Source organism: Orycteropus afer, unplaced genomic scaffold (assembly GCF_000298275.1).
Source record: "Orycteropus afer afer isolate SDZICR_OR568_19922 unplaced genomic scaffold, OryAfe1.0 scaffold00133, whole genome shotgun sequence".
Taxonomy (NCBI): Eukaryota; Metazoa; Chordata; class Mammalia; order Tubulidentata; family Orycteropodidae; genus Orycteropus; species Orycteropus afer.
This window is the reverse complement of record NW_006921720.1, coordinates 2,027,674-2,039,447: the sequence shown is the minus strand read 5'-3', so window position 1 is coordinate 2,039,447 and position 11,774 is coordinate 2,027,674. Positions and strand designations below refer to the sequence as shown.

The 11,774-nt window shown below is 37.5% G+C and overlaps 1 protein-coding gene across 1 annotated transcript in view; it reads left to right on the top strand.

Annotated features, from left to right (window-relative positions):
* LMBRD1 (LMBR1 domain containing 1) overlaps window positions 1–11,774 on the top strand; it is a 202,676-nt gene that overhangs the window by 1,527 nt on the left and 189,375 nt on the right. Inside the window, exon 2 of the mRNA XM_007945208.1 lies at window positions 7,786–7,962. Coding sequence (XP_007943399.1) covers window positions 7,786–7,962 — 177 coding nt within the window. The remainder of the gene's footprint in view (window positions 1–7,785; window positions 7,963–11,774) is intronic.

Genomic DNA, 11,774 nt, shown 5'->3' with positions numbered 1-11,774 from the left:
AACCTTCCTTCCGAGGAGTGGCTGGTGGGTTTGAACCGCCAGCCTTCTGGTGAGCAGTCAAGTGCCTTAGGCACTATGCTACCAGAGTTCCAATTCATAGCGGCCCCTATTGGGTTTCTGAGGCGATAAATCTTTATGGAAGTAAATTGCCCAGTCTTCCTTCCATGCAAAGTGGCTGGTGGGTTTCAACCACTAACCTTCTAATTAGCAGTCAGATGCCTTAGGCACTGTGCCACCAGAGCTCTTTGATGGTCCACAATACTTCCTATTATTAAAAACCTTGGGTTTATTTTGCAAGTTCAGTTTGTTTCTTCTTTATAGCTCACCCTATTCACACCCTCTCTTTCTTCCATGTCTTCATTCAGCCCTGTTATTCGTGTCTCAGTGTATTTTGATCTCTTGCATTACAAAACAAAAAGTAAATTTTTAAATTCAGAACTTAAGACTTATTTGTGATTTTACTCTGCTTACTAGATTACATTGAGGTACCTGAAACCTGTGTTTAGCCAATACGTTTTTTACAAAGGCAAATAAAAAAAGAAAGAGATAATTATGCTAAAATTTAAGAAGAGACCTATCTTGTTACCTTCACTTTCACAGAAAATAATACTGCCTCATACCCTGGTAGCGTAGTGCCTAAGGCACTTGACTGTTAACCAGAAGGCTGGCGGTTCAAACCCATCAGCCACTCCTTGGAAGGAAGATGGGGCAATCTACTTCCGTAGTGATACTGCCTCGGAAACTGAAGGACGGGTTGCTATGAGTCAGGTCCAACTCGATGGCACATAACAACAACAACAACAACATACTGGAATATGCCTAACTCTTCTCATTGGAGGAAATGGAAACTCGGCTGTGATTTCCAGAGCCATCCAGTCCCTCTCCTAGAGAGTTTGCTGGCTTTGCCAGTCCATCTGATTCAGTTAGTTTAGAAGAAAACAAAAGAACAAGTAACTACTATCAGAGTCAAATGATAATATATTTGCAATTATTAATCAATATCTAAGGTACAGCAGTTATGTTGTAAATTGTAGGAGGGTACAAATGACTTAAACATGGCCTTTAAGAGGGCCAGTAGAAAGTATTTCAAATACCAGTGGGATCATTCATGGTAGACAGGTTTCAGCAGGACTTCCACACTAACACAAACTTGGAAGAAGGAAGGGGCCATCCACTTCTCAAAGTATTGGCCAGTGAAAACTTTATGAATAGCAGTGAAACATTGTCTGATATATTACTGGAAAACTTCAGGAATAGCCCTGAAACATTGTCTGATATAGTGCCAGAAGGTGAGCCTCTCAGGTCAGAAAGCACTCAAAATACAACTGAGGAAGAGCTGCCTCCTCAAAGTTGAGTAACGCTTTGGGGATCTCCATTTGTTGATGTAGCATGACTTAAAATGGGAAGAAATAGCTGCAAACATCCATTAATAATTGGAACATGGTCTGTATGAAGACATTGAAAAATTGGAAATTTTCAAAAATGAGTTGGAGCACATAAAGATTGATATCCTAGGCATTAGTGAACTGAAATGGACTGGTATTGACCATTTTGAATCAGACAACCATATGATCTACTGTGTTGGGAATGACAAATTGAAGAGGAATGGTGTGGCATTCACCATCACAAGGAATGTTTTAAGATCTATCCTGAAGTACAGTGCTGCCAGTGATAGGGTAATATCCATATGCCTAAAAGGAAGACCAGTTAATACAACTATTACTCAAATTTATGCATCAACCACCAAAGCCAAAGATGAGTAAATTGAAGATTTTTACCAACTCATGCAGTCTGAAATTGACTGAACATGCAGTCAAGATGTATTGATTATTGCTAGTGATTGGAATGTGAAAGTTGGAAACAAAGGAGAATCACCAGTAGTTGGAAAATACGGCCTTGGTGATAGAAATGATGCTGGAGATTGCATGATAGAATTTTGCAAGACTAAGGCCTTATTCATTGCAAATACTTTTTTTCAACAACATAAATGGCAGCTGTTCATGTGGACCTTGCCATATGGAAAACAGGAATTAGAGCAACTATATCTGTGGAAAGAGGTAATAGAGAAATAAAGTCAGTATCATCAGTTAGAGCAACTCCAGGAGCTGACTGTGGAACAAACCATCATTGCCCAAATGCAAGTTCAGGCTTAAGCTGAAGAAAATTAAAACAAATACACAAAAGCCAAAATATACCTTTAATTATATTTCACCTGAATTTAGACAGCATCTGAAGAATAGATTTGATGCATTGAAAATCAATGACCTAAACCCAGATGAATGATAAATTTCGGGATAATATCAGGAACACTGATGGAATGAATACCCATTGAGATGTTTCAACAAACGGATGCTGCACTGGAGGCACTCACTTGGCTGTGCCAAGAGATTTGGAAGACAGCTACCTGGCCAGTTGATTGGAAGAAATTCATATTTGTACCCATTCCGAAGAAAAGTGATCCCACAGAATGTGGAAATTATTGAACAGTATCATTAATATCACCAGCAAGTAAAATCTTATTGAAGATAATTCAAGAACGGTTGCAGCAGTATATTGACAGAGAAGCCAGAAATACAAGCTGGATTCAGAAGAGGATATGGAATGAGAGATATCATAACTGATGTTAGATGGATCTTTGATGAAAGCAAAGAATACCAGAAAGATGTTTACTTGTGTTTTATTGATTATACAAAGGCATTCAGTTGTGTGGATCATAACAAATTGTGGAGAGCATTGAGAAGAATGGGAATTCTACAACTTGATTGTACCCATGAGGAATCTGTACATAGACCAAGAGGCTGTCGTTCAAACAGAGCAAAGGGACACTGCATGATTTAAAATCAGGAAGGGAATGTGTCAGGGTTGTATTCTTTCATCATACTTATTCAGTCTGTATACTGAGCAAATAATCCAAGAAGCTGGACTATATGAAGAAGAACGCAGCATCAGGATTGGAGGAAGACTTATTAACAAACTGCAGTATGCAGGCGACACAGCCTTGCTTACTGAAAATGAAGATGACTTGAAGCACTTACTGATGAGAATTAAAGACTGCAGTCTGCAGTATGGATTCAACTTCAACATAAAGAAAACAAAAATCCTCACAACTGGACCAATAAGCAGCATCACAATAAATAGAGAAAAGATTGAAGTTATGAAAAATTTTATATTACTTGAGTCCACAATCAACACCAATGGAAGCAGCAGTTGAGAAATCAGACGATGTATTGCACTGGGCAAATCTGCTGCAAAAGACCTCTTCAAAATGCTGCTGAGCAAAGATGTCTCTTTGAAGACTAAGGTGTGCCGGACCCAAGCCATGGTGTTTTCAGTGGTCTCATATGTGTGTGAAAGCTGGATAATGAATAAGGAATATCAAAGAAGAGTTGATGCTTTTGAGTTGTAGTATTGGTGAAGAATACTGAAAGTACCATAGAAGAACTAACATCTGCCGTGGAGAAAGTGCAGCTGGAATGCTCCTTGGAGGCAAGAATGGTCAGACTTCATCTCACCTACTTTGGGCATGTTGTAAGAAGGTACCATTCTCTGGAGAAGGATATCATGCTTGGTAAGGTGGAGGGTCAGTGAAGAAGGAGAAGGATTGACACAGTAGCTGCAATGATGGGATCCGTTATAGCAAGGATTGTGAGGCTGGTGCAGGACCAGGCAGTGTTTCGTTCTGTTTTAAGTGGGGTCGCTATGAGTCGGAGCCATTTTGATGGCACCTAACAACAACAGATAGATGAGGAGTCCATAGGTGGGGCAAATGCTTAACTTGCTCCTCTGCTAACTTAAAGGTTGGAGGTCTGAGTCCACCCAGATGTGCTTCAGAAGAAAGGCCTGGCAGTCTACTTCTGAAAAATCAGCCATTGAATACACTGTGGAGCATAGTTCTACTCTGACATACATGAGGTTGCCGTGAGTTGTATGTAATTGACTGTGTGGCAACTGTTTCGGAGTAACAAAGATTTAGGTGCCAGCGGTTTTAGTCAGCATGGTTTATGCATCATGAATGCAAATGTAAACAGAGTAAACAAGGCAAATAAAATTTTAGTGTTACTATGAAAATAGTTTTCAGTTTGTAGATTCCCAAAAAATGGTTCCAGCAACTGTCAGGAGTTGGAGGACTCCACACTTAACTACTGCCAATCATTACTAAAGAATCAGAACTGTAATATTTACTATTTTTGTGATCTTGGGCAAACAGTGGACTTCAGTTTCTTCTACCACATAAGGAATGGTTAGAATTGGTCCATTTAAGCTGTGTAATCTAATTATGTTTACTACAACAAATCCAAAATGTTCTGTCTAGCCACCCAAGTCCTCAATTTGAATCACACCACCTTTCAAATTGCATTTCACATTAAATCTACACAAGACAGTATCCTTTCTGTAAAGCACTTTTACTCTTCCTACTCCAAGTGTGGGCATGATCTGCAAAGTTGTTACAAATACACAATATAAGACCCTAGAAGTACTGCATCAGAATCTGTAGTTTAATGAGATCCTAGGCAGTATGTATACTCACTAGTTTAATAGAGAGTCCTTTATTCTCATTCCTGTCTTAACCCCAGGACTTCTAAACCTTGGTTGCTCATTGACATCAGTAAGGGAGTTTTTAAAAATCCTAATGGGGAAAGCAATTAAATAAGAACCTCTTGGGAAATTGGGTGTATGCGCTAAACCTTTCTTTATAGTTGTTAACACAGTTATATGTTACTTTGTTTTATAAAGTAAGATGTTATCATATGTTTAATAACAGTAGCTAGTGCTTTCTAAGTGGTTACAGTGGTCAGGCAATGTGTTCTTTATATCTTATTTAATCTTTACAACCTGCTACGAGAGAAGTATTTTTATTCCCATTTTATAGATGAATATACTGGTTTATTTTATAACATAGTAATTATTGATAGGAGCTCTGGTAGCATATAGTGCCTAAAGCACTTGACTGCTAACCAGAAGGCTGGCAGTTCAAACTCACCAGCTACTCCTCAGAAGGAAGGTTGGGCAATCTACTTACGTAGTGATACTGCCTTGGAAACCCAAGGAGGGGTCGCTATGAGTCGGGTCAGACTTAGCGGCACATAAGAACAAAAACAACAGCAACAGCTATTGATAGATATAACCCACAGAAACAAAAAAGCTCTTTGGGCTTCTCAGCTTTAAAGGTAACTTTAGACTGAATTGTTTGAGAAACTCTAGTTTACCTATTCTGCTTAGTTTGCCTTTTGCCTCCATTTGGTAAACTCCTTCCTCTGCTATATTATTTATCACTATGAAATTTATAAAATTGCAGATCATCTTTCATTGTTACAATCCAACAAAAAAACTATTGACCACTTTGTGTCAGGTACTGGTAATGATACAAAGATAAGGCTCAGCTTCTAATCATTTCAAAATAAGATTAAGGAATGTCTAAAGTATTTATGAGTTAATTTTAAAACACCCCTATTAATGTATGAAATACACCTCTATTTCCAAAACAGACCAAAATATTAATTAATTAACTCAGAATTTGAAAAAAACTTTTTTTTTTTGCTCTAGCATACAAATTTCAAACTTTTAATTTCCTTCTCACTTTATTTTTTACTGTTTTATCAGCAGCTGATTCTCATATTGTTGGAAATACCAGCAATACGAAAGAATGACATACAGCAAGTTGGAAGAATTTCAGATGCGTTGTGCTTCATGAAACAAGCCAGATTCAAAACATCACATGCTACATAAAAAGACAATATAGTGTATAAACTGAAATGTGACATTTTAGAAAAGACATAGGAGCCCTAGTGGCATAATGGTTAAGTTCTTATCTGCTAGCTAAGGTCAGTCATGAGAACCTGCTAGTGGCTTCCTGGGATAAAAAAAACAGCAATCTGCTCCCTTAAACATTATAGCCGTGGAAACCATATGGAGTAGTTCTACTCTGTCCTGTAGGGTCACTATGAGTCAGAATCAATTGGCTGACACAGAAGACTATAGTGACATCTAATTGTTAGTGGCTGTCAGGGAGCAGATGGGGAGAGGATTTTAGTACAGTGGGGCATAGGGAAATTTCTTGGGGGGTGACACTGTTCTTTTACTTGGATTGTGATGGAGAATTTGGAAGCTGTGAAACAAGTTAGGTAATTTCATTACTCCATTCCAGGCTTCTGAACTAGAAGAATAAACTAGAAAGGAAGTAACCAACAGGTCTGTTGAAAAGATTTGGAATGGCAATGCAAGGCTTCACAGAGTTTATTTAGAACCCGTACCATTACCAAACTAAACCAAACCTATTGCCGTTGAATCAGTTCTGACTCATGATCCTATAGGACAGAGTAGAATTGCCTCATAGAGTTTCCAAGGCTGTAAATCTTTATGGAAGCAGACTGCCACATTCTTTCTCCTGTGGAGCAGCTGGTGGGTTTGAACCACTGACCTTTTGATTAGCACCTGAGTGCTTTAACCTCTGTACTGCCAGGCTCCTCATTTAGAACGGTGGTTCTCAAATTTGGTTTATATTGGAATCCTTTAAGATATTTAAAGTACTGATGCCTAGTGGGGTCTCATCCTTTGATGGACTGAATTAATTCTGGGGAAAGGCATAAGGGTGTTATTTGAAAACTCTCTAGATGATTCCAGCACATAGCCAAGACAGACCTATTGATTTGGTATCTGTCTGCAATATCCCATAATTGAGTAGAGCAGAGGTTCACAAAGAATTGTTCTGGGCTAACAGCAGCATCACCTGGGAACTTGTTACAAAAATCTATCTGAAGACCCTATTCCATACCACTTGAATCAGGAAATATGAGGGTAACAGCCAAACAGTCTCTCTTTTAACAAGCTCTCTTGGTGATTCTTAATGCTTACTAAAGTTTGAGAATGATGAATAAAGTCCTATCCCGTGTTAATTACTAGAAAGGCTCTGGTAACTCTTAAGAGTACCTGGTTGATTAGAGATGTTATCCTCAATACCTCAGAGTGTACTTGTTTCATTGGAAAGCTCTTTGCACATGTAGCCATTTTCAGTATTCATTTCTGTTTGCCATTTAAAATTTGAATTAAATATATTCACACAACTTAGTGATGATTGGTAGTTAAGGAGCTCTGGTGGCATAGTGCCTAAGGCTTTTGACAGCCAACCAGAAGGCTGGTGGTTGAAACCTATCAGCCACTCGTTGGAAGGAAGATTGGGCAATCTACTTCTATAGAGATACTACCTCAGAAACCCAAGGAGGGGTCACTATGAGGCGAATCCAACTTGATGTCAGTGATGAGTTTGGTTTAGTTTTGCATTGGTAGTTAATCTTTAGCTGAATACTACTCTTGAACTGTTTTAGTAAGGCAGAAGCTCATTTCAATCCAAGTTAATGTTCTATGATGCTTCAGTAATATGTCTAGGATAGAATACTGTCTAGTTGTATATCTTTTAGATTGGAGAAATCTATTTGGAGGAAGTATTCAAAACTGGCTTTAATATTATGTGAAACTATTTATGATTGCACTGTGTTTCATTAGGATATGAATAAGTGACTACTGTTTTAATAACTTTTTTCTATTTGTGTGTTTGTGTGTACACATGCCTAAGTGAAGTTGCACTATGTTTGTGAAATAGGCTTTGAAAAATTCTAAATCTGAACTAGTTTATAAGGCGTTAGTCAGTAGTCTTTCCTTATATGGCTAGAAGATAACAACATAAAAATAAAAAAGAACTATTTTTTTTTAAAGTTTCAAATACATTAACATCACTTTTAGAAAATACTTAGGGTAGTAACAAAACTCTTTTTTTTTGTTCTATTTCAGGCTATTTTGGCATTCTGCTGGATATATGTTCGTAAATACCAAAGTCAGCGTGAAAGTGAAGTTGTCTCCACCATAACGGCAATTTTTTCTCTGGCTATTGCACTTATCACATCTGCACTTCTACCAGTGGATATTTTTTTGGTTTCGTACATGAAAAATCAAAATGGTACATTTAAGGTAATTATTATTGTATAATACGATTTTTTTTCCTTTCAGATTATTGTCAATTAAATGTTTAACAGCCCAGAATATATTGTATTTTATGTTTGGCTCTGGGGAATAAATGAGAATGGAAATGCAGCATAGAGGCTGAGATTGTGATGACTGTTCTGGAGAACTAGAAGCAGTCAACAATTTACTACATAAGAGCTATTAGTTCAGCATCCTTCCAAATGTGAAGAATGTTTTTTGTTAATTTGAAAATATTTTATGTAATCATAATAGATTTTATTTTTGTGCCTTTTCATTGTAGTTCCCTTGAAGTTTATTAGACATGAGAAATTTTTGACTTGATTTATATTAATACTTCTAATTTAGAGGAGCTTTTGTTGGTGCCAGAAGCCCTGGTGGCATAGTACCTAAGGCATTTGACTGCTAACCAGAAGGCTGATGGTTCAAACCCACCAGCCGCTCCTCGGGAGGAAGACTGGGCAATCTACTTCCATAGAGATAATACCTCAGAAACCCAAGGAGAGGTCTATGAGTCAGAATTGACTTGACAGCAGCAAGTTTTTTTTGTGTGTGTGGCAGATCAAACTCTTCATCTCAGTTTTATATTGAGTATTTTGAATCAGTATGTGTTTTGATAGCCTCTTCTTCATCCTATTGATAAAAGGAGGATATGCTCTAGGTTATGAAGATGGTGTCACCTGACACTGGGCAAGTGAGATCTACAGCAGTTTATCAGTCACATATATGCATATGCATGGCCCCAGAGGAGGAGGACACCACATACCACACAGAGCCACATGGGAGTTTCACTCGGGAATAGGGTGAACAGTCAGGCTGTAGAGTCAGGCTTTTTAGTTTCAAGAGGATGTAATTGGCTTGTTTGAATAATTCTGCATGCTGGCAGGGAGCTGAAGTCCACTACTCTGGGATAAACAAGAACTGTGCATGGTCCCAAGGATAAGGAGGGGTTGTTTGGCTAGATGACTTTATTCTCTGGAACTCACTGGAGAGGGGAGCTTAGATTAAGGAATGCAAAGCCTTCTAATTTTAGCAGATGTCAAGGCAATACATAATATTGAACCTTAGTTTTAGGTCTTATACCACAGTATATGGTATAGTGGAAAGAGATCACCATGTTGAGAATTTAAAACTTGAGTTCTAGTTTTGACTTTTAACTATCTAGCTGTGTAGCTTTGGCCAAATCACTTAACTTCTCCGGACCTCAGGTTCCTCATTTTTAAAATTAAAGATGTGGATTGGAGGGTTTCCAAGTTCCTTTTTAGTTATGCAAATTGCTTTTAAAGTTTCTTACCGGCTTAAACTTCTATGAGTCAGGAACTTTGTTTTGTTTGTTCTTATATCCCCAGTGTCTAAGTAGGTACTTAAATATTTGAATGAAGTAGTATTATTTCAGTTATCTCAATAATGCGTGTTCATAAATAACTTTCTGGATTTGGAAAACTGGCTTAAATAGTTTGATAATATTTTTGTAGTAAGGTTTAGATATATTCTGACGTTAAAACTAAAGTTATTTTTTGTTGGTCAGTCATTCATATATTAAGTGTTAAATTGAACACCTGGTATGTACCACATATTTTGCTATTATCAAGATAGTAGCTAACATCTGTTGAATACTAACTGTGTGTTAGAGCTTGTCCTAAGTGTCTTACAGATATGAACTCTTTAATTTCCTAAACAACCCTGTGAGATAGATAGTATTATCCATGTTTTTATGGATGAGAAACCAAGGTTCAGAGAGGTGAAGTAATTTTTATGTAAGGTCACACAACTAGTAAGTATTGTAGCTGAGATTTGAAGGTTGACAGTCTGGTCCCAGAGCTCTTTCTAACCTCTAAGGGAGTATAAGATAAATTCAGGTAGCTCAGTGAATAGAATTTCTACAAGTGAATCTACATTATTTTTCTTTAAGCTTGATTTACACTTTGTGTTTTAGGCAGAAACATTGTATAGGGAAGATGGCTATTTTCAGTGGTATCATGGGGTTTCCTCTGCTTTTTAGTATTGAGCAAGAAGTAATATGTGTTTAATATTTTTGGATATGGAAAATTAATGGTTGATCTTAATATTATATAAGATCATTTCCTTTAAGAAATAAAAATGCTTTTTTAGAATTAAAAAATTCTATACAAATGTTTATTTAATTTCTTATGGCTCTGTGTATAGCTGTGTTTCTTTGATAAAAGATTGTCAGTGTGTCAGAGTATTCTTTTTATTTTAAAATAAATTAAAAAAAACAAAACTGACTGCTGTTGAGTGAATTCCAACTCATAGTGACCCTGTAGAAGAATAAAAGTGTCCCATAGGGTTTCCAGGTAAGGGGAAGGCAGAGAAGTTTCACACAGCTAATGGATACAAACTTGTCTGTCAGTTTGTCCTACTGTGGTGGCTTACAGATTGCTGTTTTTTCTTGACACTGTGCCACCTGTGTTTCAGATGCCAGCAGGGTTGCTCATGGTACTCATGTTTCAGCACAGCTTATAGATTGAGACAGACTAGGAAGAAGGAAGAGGTCATCCACTTCTCAAAGAATTGGCCAGGGAAAACCTTATGAATAGCAGAGAAACATTGTCTGATACATCACTAGGCAATTTTATGAATAGCCCAGAAACACTGTCTGATACAGTGCAGGAAGTTGAGCCCTTTAGGTCGGAAGGGACTCATGATACAATTGGGAAAGAGCTGCCTCCTCAGAGTAGAACAGCCTTACTGCTGTGGATAAAGTAAAGCTCTTGGGACCTCTGTTTGCTGGCATGGCACAACTCAAATTGAGGAGCAATAGCTGCAAACATCCATTCATAATCGGAACATGGAATGTACGAAGTATGAATCTAGGAAAATTGGAAGTTATCAAAAATTAAATGGAATGCATAAAGATTGATATCCTAAGAATTAGTAAGCTGAAATGGACCAGTTTTGGCCATTTTGAATCAGACAAACATGATCTACTATGCCAGGAATGATAATTTGAAGAGAAATGGTGTGGCATTCATCATTACAAAGGATGTTTCAAGCTCTGTCGTGAAGTACAATGCTGTCAGTGATAGGATAATATCCATACACCTGCAAGGCAGACCAGTTAATACTACTGTTATTCAAATTTATGCACCAACCATCGAACCAAAGATGAGGAAATTGAAGATTTTTATCAACTTCTGCAGTCTGAAATTGACCAAACATGCAATCAAAATGTGTTAATTATCATTGGTCATTGGAATGCAAAAGTTGGAAACAAAGAAGAACCACTGGTAGCTGGAAAATTTGGCCTTGGTGACAGAAAAAAACTCTGGAGATCACATGATAGAATTTTGCAAGACCAATGACTTATTCATTGCAAATAACTTTTTTCAGCAACCCAAATGGCGGCTATACACATGGACTTCAGCCGATGGAGTACACAGGAATCAGATTGACTACATCTGTGGCAAGAGGCGATGGAAAAGCTCAATATCTGCAATGAAAACAAGGCCAAGAGGTGATTGTGGAACAGACCATTAATTGCTTATATGCAAGTTCAACTTGAAGTTGAAGACAATTAACACAAATTCATAAGAGCCAAAATATGACCTTGATTATATCCCTCCTGAATTTAGAGACCATCTAAAGAATAGATTTGATGCATTGAACATCAATGACTGAAAACCAGAAGAATTATGGGATGACATCAAGAACATCATCCATGAAGAAATCAAGGTCATTAAAAAGATGAGAAAGGAAGAATAGGCCAAAATGGATGTCAGAAGAGACTCTGAAACTTGCCCTTGAGTGGAGAGTAGCTAAAGCAAATGGAAGAAATGACA